We start from the raw sequence: 12,500 nt of genomic DNA on the forward strand, positions 1-12,500 counted from the left end.
GTGTGTGTGTGTTTTTTGTATTATGAGAGATTTATGTGTTTGTGTGTAAGAATGGCTCATCAGCCTCCCTCTGCGAAGATTAATGTAAATGTCCAGACACCCCTGCAGCAGAACACCTGTATGTATGTGTGTGTGTGTGTGTGTGTGTGTGTGTGTGTGTGTGTGTGTGTGTGTGTCTATTCACACTCCTCTGAATGGATGGCAACCAGAAGTTTCAACCAATCATACATCTCCTTTTGCCCCGTCGGCCAATAAAAATCCAGTCATTCTCAGCCTGCCAATCGCAGTGGTGTAAAAAGTTTAGTGTTTATAGTTTAGGGGAGTTTTTCACCGCCAGGTGAACCCTGCCGCCCACTCCTGTATTAAAGATCAAACTGCATACCACAACCCGGCAGCCCTGGAATGCTGCAGAGCCTAGCCCACCAATCACTGTACGCTGACTGTTCCAGCACATGTACTCGATGGCCTGACCAACCAATCAGAAGCTGTAAATCAGTGAAGACCTGCCTCTCATTCTCCACGTGCCTGATAACCTGTCAGGGCTGACAACCATAACAGATCCCCAGAGTGATTGACACAGCTGTTTGTCACACGTAAACAAAAACACGATACCTTTGAACACCATCTGTCTGCATTGTTGAATATACCCCCTGCATTATGAAGTTTGCCTTTTTGAAAGTCATATATGTTTCTCCATCAGTGTGCTGGTGAAGTTTATGCTCATTGTGTGTGTGTGTGTGTTGCAGGTCTTTGGTGATCATCAGTACTCTGGACGGCCGCATCTCCGCTCTGGATCCACACAATCGGGGCCAAAAGCAGTGGGATCTGGACGTGGGCTCCGGCTGTCTGGTCTCCTCCAGTCTCAGCAAACGAGAGGTACACCACACACGCACATGCAAGCGCGCACGCACACACACACACGCATGCACCACACACGCACACACACACACACACACGCACACAGTCTTGTTCTTGCTGATGCACAGAAAATTCATTCAGAAAGAAATGGTGTGCAGCATCGACTAGAAGGTCTGTGTGTGTGTGTGTGTGTGTGTGTGTGTGTGCTCGTGTGTGCGCTAGTCTGTGTGCATGTTCCTCTCTCTGTGCTTATCTTGCGTGCGTACAGTACAGACATGCACGTGTGTGTACACACACACTTCCCGCTCTCAAACTATCCATGATATTGCCAAAAATAAACCACAATGTAGCATATAGAAAATAAATGGTTGCACTAATGTCATTTCACATGATACAAAGACCCCATCGCGGTACTATATCTGGGATGGAGAGATGTGCTAGGCTTACAGTGTGTCTCTGTTTACACTATTTAAAAAAAAAGTGTGTGTGTGTGTGTGTGTGTGAGAGTGAGTGGAGGACAGATATAAACACACAAACATGAACTCTGGCAAAGCGTTAAAGATTGCCCAGAGCAGTTTGTGTCCAAGGCTTATGGTAACAAGGAGCACACACACACACACACACACACACGACATGTCATTTCACATGATACAAAGACCCCATCGCGGTACTATATCTGGGATGGAGAGATGTGCTAGGCTTACAGTGTGTCTCTGTTTACATCATTTAAAAGTGTGTGTGTGTGTGTGTGAGAGTGAGTGGGAGGACAAGATATAAACACACAAACATGAACTCTGGCAAAGCGTTAAAGATTGCCCAGAGCAGTTTGTGTCCAAGGCTTATGGTAACAAGGAGCACACGCACACACACACACGCATGCACCACACACGCACACACACACACACACACGCACACAGTCTTGTTCTTGCTGATGCACAGAAAATTCATTCAGAAAGAAATGGTGTGCAGCATCGACTAGAAGGTCTGTGTGTGTGTGTGTGTGTGTGTGTGTGCTCGTGTGTGCGCTAGTCTGTGTGCATGTTCCTCTCTCTGTGCTTATCTTGCGTGCGTACAGTACAGACATGCACGTGTGTGTACACACACACTTCCCGCTCTCAAACTATCCATGATATTTGCTTTAAAAATAAAACCACAATGTAGCATATAGAAAATAAATGGTTGCACTAATGTCATTTCACATGATACAAAGACCCCATCGCGGTACTATATCTGGGATGGAGAGATGTGCTAGGCTTACAGTGTGTCTCTGTTTACATCATTTAAAAGTGTGTGTGTGTGTGTGTGTGTGTGTGAGAGTGAGTGGGAGGACAAGATATAAACACACAAACATGAACTCAACAAAGCGTTAAAGATTGCCCAGAGCAGTTTGTGTCCAAGGCTTATGGTAACAAGGAGCACACGCACACACACACGCACGCGCTTGCGCTTAAGTATTTAGATCACAGACTTACATCCTCCAGAGGTTGAGGAGTAGCCTGGAGGAAGCGAGTTTGGCAGCTTGTGAGGCGCACACGCGCACACGCGCACACACACACACACACACACACACACACACACAGGAAGGTTAGCTAAGAGCCTTGTTTAAGTGTTTGGAGGGCTTGTGTGACTATCCGTTGTTTGGTCAACTTTTTGTTTTTTCCATCTTACATTGTTCTTTCTTTCATCTCTCTCTATCCCTCTCTCATTTGTCTTTCCATCTACCTCCATCTGTTTCTTCTCTCCTTTCTTTCTTTCTTTCTGTCTCTCTCTCTCTCTCTCTCCATCTGTCTCCATCCCTCTCTCCCCTCTGGCATCACTCTCTCCATTCTCATTGAACTTTCATCCCTTCTTCTCTACCTCCTCTTGCTCTCTCTCTTCACTCTCACTGTCTTTCTTTGTTCTCTCTCTCTCTCTCTCTCTCTCTTTCTCTCTCTCTCCCTTCTTCTTCTTCTTCTTCCTGCTGTGCTGTGTATTGACTTTGAGGCAGTTTTCATTATCACTTGCTGTCTCTAATTTGTGAAATGTAGCGAAACGGACAAGTAAATGTGGCCTTGTGTGTGTGTGCACATGCAAGTGTGTGTCTGAAATAGTTTATTGCGGTGAGCTGTGTGTCAAATTGGGTTATATATATATATATATATATATATATATATATATGTATATATGTATATATATATGTATATGTATATGTATATGTATATGTATATGTATATGTGTGTGTGTGTGTGTGTGTGTGTGTGTGTGTGTGTATGATTAATTATGACAAGGTGACAAGTTTCAGTAGTCTCTTGTGGGTATTCACAGCAGTGATCAGTGTCGTGGGTGTTTCTCTCCCTGAAAGGAGCAGTGTGCGTCATGTGGTGTACTCTGGGTTTATGTGTACTGTACTGTGGGTGTGCACACATATAACCAGCCCATTTGGACACATGGAAATGTTTGTCTGTGTTTAATTGTTGCTTACATGGATGTGTTTGATTCTGCTGAGCACAAAATTGTGTGTGTGTGTGTGTGTGTGTGTGATGGAGCACATGTGTTTTGTTTGTGCTGAGCTGTGACCCTCGCGTCTGGCTGAGTTTGTCGGTAACCTGAAATGCCTGGCTGGTGTAGACGCCGCGCCGTCATTGGCTGCCCTGCTGGCCTCCCCCCACCCCCACCCCCCAGCCCCCTGCAGCGCCTAGCAACCGGCAGCCGTGATTGGCGGGTTCTGTCCCCCCAACACAGTCTGCTCAGTGATTAGAGGCGTCTGCCCCCACGTGATTGGCCGTCGCCACGGCACCAGCAGGGAGTCTCACCTATAGGAGGCCACCAAGGGTAAAATAGCAGTATGTGCAGAAAAGGAGGAGTGAGAGTGAGGGAGGGAGAGAGAAATAAAGAGAGGGAGGGATAGAGGGAGGGATGAAGGAAAGAGAGGAAAAGGAATGCCACAGACTGTGTTGTGACTCACAGAGAGGGGGATGGATTTAGGATGAGGTAATGCCTTATGTGAAGGATGATGTCATCCCCACACACACACACACACACACACACACACACACACACATCTATGCTGTGCATCCTTTTATCTCTTGATTTAACAGCTTTGGATTGAGAGGTGATTAACTGTAAAGACACAAGGGACTCACACTTACACACACACTCAAATTCAAACTCTCACACACACACACACACACACACACACACACTTTGGCATTCTCCCACACTTAATGTTCATGGTTAATGAAATATATTGTGCACTGGTTAATGATCATGAAATGTTAAGAATGTTACACATTTTAAATGGAATCTACTGACTGGACAGTTTTTGTGGCATGCTTTGTTACTGTGTAGAGCATTTGTTACCATGCCACTAGTATTTTTACACACACACACGCATAGACAGTTTGCGTCTAGAACAAAAAGTCATGAGTCTAAAGGGCATTTGACATTGTGTGTGTGTGTGTGTGTGCATGTGTGTGTGCATGTGGGTGTGCAGCAGTAGACTTTATAAGTGACCTTTGTTGTCAGATGGTGTCAGATCCTGCTGCCTATCCTGTCTGTGTGTTGACGTATCAATGTCAAGTCCCACCTAGTTCACCTCTAGCTCTCGCTTGTGTGTGTGTGCGCTTGTTTGTGGTGTGCTTCTTTGTCTGCAGCGGTGTGTGTTTGTGTGTTGTGCGTTTGTGCATATAGTGTGTGTGTATGGGTATGTGTGTATTGATGAGATGGTCTGTGACAGGAGCATTGAGGCGTGGGGGTAACTAAGGACAGGGGGAGACCCCCTTCCCCCCCCTTCCCCTCCCCCCCTGCTCTCTAGGGGTCCTTAGGGATGGGGTGGATGGAGTGGGGGTGGGGGGGTTGGTAGGAAGGCCCATCACTTCATAATTAAATATGGGGAAATCCATCTGTCACGTGTGCGTGTTTCGATGTGTTATTAGGTTTAGCGATGTTGCTGGTAAACAGTACATTAAGCGTTATGGTGTTGACATGATAAGTTCAGTATTAAGCACCAGGGCTTTGTTTATATGTATGATTGCAAAGTCTCCTGGCTGTAGACATGTAGATGAAGACTTCACAGGTTGGGTGAAAAATGCCTTTTTGTTTGTGTAGGTGTGAGGGAATCTTGTGTGTGTGTGTGTGTGTGTGTGTGTGTGTGTGTGTGTGTGTTTTGTGTCCCCAATGTTGTGTCACTGCACACACACACACACACACTCTGATTTGGGAGGGGTGGTGTTAAGGAGGTTTGACACTTTCAGCAGAGAGTCCTTGAGCAGACCCAATGATGGACAGGATTATCCGAGCCAAACACCCAGCTCAAGAGGACACGGTGACTCATGCCCCCCCTTTCTCTCTGTCTTGCTCTCACTCACACATACACAAACACACTCATTCATTCACTCATATTATCACACACACACACACACACACACACACACACACACACACACACACACACACACACACACAGATACACACACACACACACACACACACACACACACACACACACACTCATGCGCACACAAAGACAAACGTATGATGAGTGTAGAGACACACTCTCATCTCATCCGCAGGCAGTTGTCATGGATATTCAGATGAACTCATTCACCTTAGACTCTTAGATAGAAGGACACACAACCTCTTACTCTAGAGCATGACCCCAGTCTCACATGAGGTGATGACCTCACCCCTGTATCCATCAGCCAATCCCCGCTAGCCTTTATCGACTCAGTGATTCCTGTGTTCCCATTGGTTGATGCCAGATTAGACAGGACCGGATATATGATCTCATTCTGACTCCTGCTGTCTCAGGTGTGTGTGTTTGTACTGGACCAGTAAGTGCACCGTGGATTGGGGTCAGGTGCAAAGCCTGACAAAGAGTTCTGTGTGTGTCTGTCTGTCTGTCTGTCTGTCTGTGTCTGTCTGTCAGTGTGTGTGTGTGTTTTTCTGCTTGTGTGTTTATGTGAGGAAGAAAGGCAGAGATCCTAATGTGCCAATGTGTGTTTAATCTTTTAATGTCAGTTGTATAACTTGATGACATGGACTTGGTGACATGTCTTTGCTCTCTGCTCTCCGTAGTTTTTTTTTTTTTTTTTTTTTTTCGGGTTTGTTTTTCACTCTCTCTCTCTGTCTCCCACACCTACACACACACACACACACACACACACACACACACACACACACACACACACAGAGAGAGAGAGCTAATGTCCTCAGCGATTTGCTTAGGGCAGTGTTTTAGAGCTCATTGCTTCCTGAAAGCGGCCAATTCACTTTAAGGGAGGCGCAGACAGACAGTTACATCACTCTGTCCAGAGTGGCCAGCATCCGTGGCCCAAGTCCAGCAGAGGAGGACTGAGTGATGTGGTGCTTCAGCACTTCACCAGCCTCTCCTGGGAAAGCTACAGTAGCCATTAGGACTGTAACAATTCATTGATTGATTAGTTGTCAACTCCTTCATTTAGTCGGCAGCAGTTTTGGTAGTCAGTTAATTGGTTTGGGTAATTTTTTTTAAAGAAAATGCCTGAAAAGTTTCTAATTGCAGCTTGTTCAACTTGATTTGTTTTCATCTTTACTTACGCCTCTATGACATAAACTACATATCAAACATAAAAACAATTTTTTTTTTTTTGAGGGAAAAACCGATCAACAATTTTTCACTATTTTTCTGACAACAGCTAATCAATTATTCAAGTAAATAATCAACCAGTTAATCGACTATGAAAAAAAAGCTTTAGTTGCAGCTCTAGTGTGCATAGTAATATATTGGACAAAAGCTTTTCTCTAAGCACACAAATGTTTTAGATGCACCAGTCCTATCATTATACAATGTCATAGCCAGCAATGTAAAGGCCTAATGTCTCTCTCTCTCTCTCTCTCTCTCTCTCTCTCTCTCTCTCTCTCTCTCTCTCTCTCTCTCTCTCTCTCTCTCTCTCTCTCTCTCTCTCTCTCTCTCTCTCTCTCTCTCTCTCTCTCTCTCTCTCAGGTGTTTAACAAGGTGATGATCCCGTCTCTGGACGGGGCGTTATTCCAGTGGAATCGCGAGCGGGAGACGATGGAGGCCGTGCCCTTCACCGTGGAGTCTCTGCTGGACTCGTCCTACCGCTTTGGGGATGACTCCGTGCTGGTGGGGGGCAAATCGCTCACCACCTACGGCCTGGGAGCCTACTCTGGAAAGGTACATCCGCACTTTCGTGATCCTCTAGTGTGTGTGTGTGGAGTGCCATCAGAGAAGCCATTGCTGAATTTGAATATTGTAATAAATCCTTCTTTGGGGGCAATATGGAGTTATGCCACTGCTGAATTATTAACTGTACACACTGCAGAGTGTGCAACTAAACTATCTGTCTGTGTCTTTCTCTGTGTGTGTGTCTGTGTGTGTGTGTCCAGCTGCAGTACATCTGCTCAGCCGTGGGCTGCAGTCGCTGGGCTGGAGAGGAGACTGAGCCTGAGGACGTGCTTCTCCTCCAGAGGACCCAGAAGACCGTCCGAGCCGTTCGGCCTCGCAGTGGCGTTGAGATGTATGTTTGTGTGTGTGTGTGTGTGTGTGTGTAAGTGTGTAAGAGAGAGATAGAGATACAGTGCAACTGAAACATTTTCAGACGTTTTCAAGTTTTCCACATTTTGTTATGTTTCAGAGTCATCTTAAAAGGGATACAATTCATTTGTTTTTCTCATCAATCTACACACAATGCTCCAATACTCTACAAAAACTCTACAGAAATAGACCCTCCAAATAATGTCCAATGAATTAATTTAGGCACAGGTGGACTCCAATCAAGTTATAGAAGCATCTCAAGGACCATTGATGGTTGAAAGTAGGATGCACCAGAGTTCAATTTCAAGCGTCATAACAAAGTGTCTGAATACTGATAAATTTACAAAACACTCCAAGCGCCTGTTTAGATTGATGAGGAAAAAACATAATTGAATCCATTTTAAGATGAGTCTGAAACATAACAAAATGTGGAAAACTTGAAAGGGTTTGATAACTTTCCGGTTGCACTGTATGATTGGAGTAAAGTCGAAGTCTGTTTAACGATATTGGGTTATGCGTGATTAGTGTTTTTATACAAGAATTGTAAAATTCATATAATGGAATTTAACCATAATTTAGGTTGAGTCAATATGGTGTTATTATTTTCCCGATTTATTAAAAAACCTTTTCTCTTGTCAGCCAACTTCTAACGCTCTCCTCATACGCCACCTCAGGTGGAACTTCAGCGTGGGAACCTTTGAGCTGAAATTCATTCCTGAAACCCAGTCTACCCTCAACTTCCTGGAGGCAGAGATTCCCGTCGGAGACAGGCTGAGGGGCAAGCGCAAGCTGATCGACGAGGCCGACACTCACATACACACGGACACAGACACGGACCTGGTCATCAAGGTGTCCGTGCCCGACTGGAAGGTCATGGCCTTCAGCACCAAGCCCGGCGGTCAGCTGATCTGGGAGCACCAGGTAAATGACCCTTGACCCTTGCTGACCCTTGACCTCTCAGTCAGTCAGTTAGCCATTTTGAGTGATAACATCTGCATCCCAAAAGTGTTGTTGAACACCTAGTGTGTAAGAGTTTGTGAAAAAGGATGTTGTAGTTTGCTTTCAGGAACCCTGAACCCCCTTTTTGCTTGCAACGCACCCCTGTAAAGTCGGATGCTGTGCGTTAGATGTTGCGTTAAAGGTGTTTCATATTGATGAATTTGAGACCTTTGACCCTCCTCCTGTAGTTCTGCACTCCGATCGCTTCCGCCTGGTTGGTTGGAGGGGGGAAGGTGACGCCCATCAGCCTGTTTGATGACACGGCCTACACCACGCAGAGTGACGAGGAGAGACAGGAGGAGGATGACGACATCATGGAGAAGGCTCGCGAAGCCACGGAGAGCAGTGTTTACCTAGGTACACACACACACACACACTTACATACAGTTAGGAACAAAATTCAAATGATTTAATTGCGATTTTCTCTTGACGTTTGTAATATGTTTGTTCTGACTGAAAATTATACTGCCACATGGTTAAAGGTTGTAAGACAATGTGGTATAAACATGGAATCAAAGAAAGAAGCCTTTTCAAATTTTTTTTTTTGTTGACATTTTTATGAAAAATGGCATATCCAAAATTATTATTTGATAATATTTGTTCATGTAGCAAAGGAGCGGTAGATGTAGCCTATCACTCTGATAGCAGCTAAGAAAATATAGGCTCACTCCGTTGGGAGGCAACTGTCTCAGTTCGCACTAGGCTACTTAACCTCCGCAATAGATCTACTTCAGCTGGAAGTTTTAACTCGCAACTGTTGAACTGACTTGATTAGTTTGTAAATTTTCGTTCAGCTGACGCTGGCGCTGCCATCCGACTTTGATCATCCAGAACCGTACAATAATAAAGTTAAAGTTCCACCTATGAGCCGTAGTAATCAGTAACGAAGTTCGATATCAATAAAAACAGCCAGTTCCAATGTAATTGGAATGTAAATGTCCCAGACATTTAAAAGGACAGCAGTCGGGTCGGTCATGTAACTCTCTTTTTTCACCACACATGTGTTTGCATCCCTGTGTCTTCTAGTTAATATGTAACACGTGCATTAAAACAGAACTAGTCTGTACTGCATCTGATACAGGATGAATAACTGAAGTGTGTGTGTGTTTGTGTGTAGGTATGTACCAGGGGCAACTCTACCTGCAGTCCTCTGTGAGGATCTCCGAGAAGTTCCCCTCTAAGCCCAATATTTTGGACGCCGCCAAACCCCAGCCTCTGCCCACAGTCCGATGGAAGCCCCTTATACGTGAGTGTACCCGCACACACATCAGTTCATTCACACACACATGTACTTCACATGTACTGCACACATGTTAAATGCACACATTGACACTGTTCAATATGTCTTTTACAGTTTCTAACACCCCCTCCCTCACACACATGCACACTCTCACACCTGCAGATTCACCATCTCGTACTCCAGTGCTGGTTGGCTCAGAAGAGTTCGACAAGTGTCTGAACAACGACCGATTTTCTCACGAGGAGTACAGCAATGGTGCCTTGTCAGTGCTTCAGTACCCCTATGGTAAGAACTACAATCCCCACAATGCCTTGCAGCAATACACTTTAGAAATGCAGCAGTGTGAGAACCATATCAGTTTTGAATGTCATTTGAATCTACTAAACCACATTTCCTGAAGTGTATATATACTGCTCAAACAAATTAAGGGAACGCTTCAATCATACACTGCATCGGTACTCTGACACTGTTTGGTTCTGAGCACAAGTAAAACTTTTGAGGGGAGCGTTTTATTTAGCAAGAACTGCGAATGTAGTTTGAGAATAGAGAAAAGGGTGGAAGGTTTCAAAAAACAATGTGTGTTTTAACAATTGTGGAAAACTGTAAGGCTTCCCTTAATTTTTTGAGCAGTGTATTTCCTTGCATATGAATGTATGAAAGTCAGGCAAAAAAGTCATGTTCTAAATAGACATGGGCTTCCCTTGTTCCACGTTCTGTGTCTAGCTTCTCCTTTTCTAAAATGTATGCACATATTGTAGAAGTTCATTAGTGTGCTAACCTTTTTTATTTGTTTTTTTGTAACGGCACTCTTGTGTTTCTGTGTCTCTCCCCAGATAACGGTTACTACCCGTACAGCCCACGCTTCCGAGAGCGGCGGGAGGTGTCGGTGGGCACGTTGGCTGGCGGAGGTGAGGGGGGGTCCGGCAGGAGGAAGGACCCCGTGCTGCTGCTGCCCTGGTGGAAGGAGATCGTGGGCACCATCGTCTTCTGCATCGCCGCCACCACCTACATCGTCCGCAAGTTCTTCCACCCCACCAGCACGCAAGCACGGGTAAGGACGGGACGAACCAGACATGCATACGCGTGCACGCACACGCGCCCTATCATACTCTAAAGACATAAAGCTTCATATAGTCTGACTATGATAAGAACCTGCTTCTCTCTCTCCCTCTCCCTCTCCCTCTCCCTCTCTCTCTCTCACTCTGTTTCTGTAGCAGAGGAAGGAGTCAGAGACTCAGTGTCAGACTGACAGCAAGTTTGATGTTGAGGAACCAGAACCCAAAGAGGTGGTTGTCACGGAAACACGCCCGAGTGAATACATATCCAGGTAACCAGAACTGTTACTGTTACAACCATAGATGCATGTCTTTTTTACAATCTATACAATACAAATAGGAGTATGTAATGTAAATGATGATGCCTAACTAACTCTCCACTGTGATATACAGGCAAAGTAGGGAGCTGCATACACACACACACACACACACACACACACACACACACACACACACACACACACACACACACACTGTAAGCTCACTCTGGGGTATAGGCACACTTTAATGGAATTTGTTACACTCTAATCAAAGCTAATGTAATTTATATCGAAGAGCCTGAAAAAATCTTTACACTATTGATTGTGCTGGATACATGCTGTCTACGGGGATTCACTGTTGTTTTATTGGTGTGCAAGAACTTTTACGGAGAGGGAGTGTGTGTGTGTGTGTGTGTGAGGGAGAGAGACCATGAGAGAGGAGGCATAATCATGGAACAGCTGCATTCCGTAGCCCCGTTTCGCACAATGTGCCACCTACATCTGTTCATGGTGTCACACACACACACACACACTTGTACTGAGGAACACTCTGGGAAATGTTCCAGAGGTGATATGAACCCTTCACAGGGAATGGTGGGGCAAAGCAAACATGTTAGACGCACACACACACACACACACCCCCTCTCTCTGCCATAGGTGGCCGCGGTATACTATGTGGCGTGTGTGTGTGTGTGGGGAGTGGTCTAGAATGTTTCATTCCGATGTCCCTGCACACTCTGTTCCCTGTACATGGCACATGGTCACGTGTGTGTGTGTGTGTGTGTGTGTGTGTGAGAGAGCTATTTAAAGGGGCCATATATTAAATATATTAAAGGCTCCGTACTTCAGGTTTCATTCAAGAAATCATAACCCAGACGGCCTCAAACAGAAGGAACATTAAGTGTGTTATTCCATAAAGCTGCTGGCAAATACTGTAGATTATGTACTGCGAGATTATGCAGCCTTTCACCGCATGCAGCTTTCAGTAGTTGTATTGATTTTATAAACGGTGAATTATTTTGCCGTTGGAGAACCAAGCCATATCAAAGTAGTCTATTAAAGACAGAGAAAAAGAGTGTGACTAAGATTGTTTTGTGTCCCTAGGTACCTGGCTGAGATTGTGTCTGTGTCTGTGTCTGTGTGTCTAGGTACCTGACTAAGATTGTGTGTGTTTGTGCCCCTAGGTACCTGACTGACTTTGAGCCCCTTCAGTGCCTGGGACGAGGTGGGTTTGGGGTTGTGTTTGAAGCTCGGAACAAAGTGGACGACTGTCACTATGCCATCAAGAGGATCAGACTCCCCAACAGGTAACTGTGTGTGTGTGTGTGCGTGTGTGTATGCACAGGGTATATATTTTTTCAGGTGAGCGATTAAAGAAAAAAAGATATTAGGTTGTATTGTACTTTGTTTACTTACTTCTATTGTGTTTGAGTCTTAAGAGAATGATGAGCCAAAAGCACAGACAGAAAGATTACAAAAAAGTGTGTGTGTTTGTAGGGAGGTGGCGCGTGAGAAGGTGATGCGGGAGGTGAAGGCTCTGGCGAAGCTAGAGCACCCGGGCATCATCCGCTACT

General features: G+C 45.2%; 1 protein-coding gene across 1 annotated transcript in view; it reads left to right on the top strand.

Annotated features, from left to right (window-relative positions):
• Positions 1-12,500, top strand: part of eif2ak3 (eukaryotic translation initiation factor 2-alpha kinase 3) — a 34,065-nt gene that overhangs the window by 13,232 nt on the left and 8,333 nt on the right. The window contains exons 2-12 of the mRNA XM_048228296.1: positions 747-876; positions 6,821-7,012; positions 7,225-7,355; positions 8,047-8,293; positions 8,560-8,728; positions 9,489-9,617; positions 9,774-9,896; positions 10,445-10,662; positions 10,826-10,938; positions 12,111-12,233; positions 12,424-12,500. The exon at positions 12,424-12,500 is cut by the window's right edge and continues 73 nt beyond it. Of these exons, the coding sequence (XP_048084253.1) occupies positions 747-876; positions 6,821-7,012; positions 7,225-7,355; positions 8,047-8,293; positions 8,560-8,728; positions 9,489-9,617; positions 9,774-9,896; positions 10,445-10,662; positions 10,826-10,938; positions 12,111-12,233; positions 12,424-12,500 (1,652 nt within the window). The remainder of the gene's footprint in view (positions 1-746; positions 877-6,820; positions 7,013-7,224; positions 7,356-8,046; positions 8,294-8,559; positions 8,729-9,488; positions 9,618-9,773; positions 9,897-10,444; positions 10,663-10,825; positions 10,939-12,110; positions 12,234-12,423) is intronic.

Source organism: Alosa alosa, chromosome 19 (genome assembly GCF_017589495.1).
Source record: "Alosa alosa isolate M-15738 ecotype Scorff River chromosome 19, AALO_Geno_1.1, whole genome shotgun sequence".
Taxonomy (NCBI): domain Eukaryota; kingdom Metazoa; phylum Chordata; class Actinopteri; order Clupeiformes; family Clupeidae; genus Alosa; species Alosa alosa.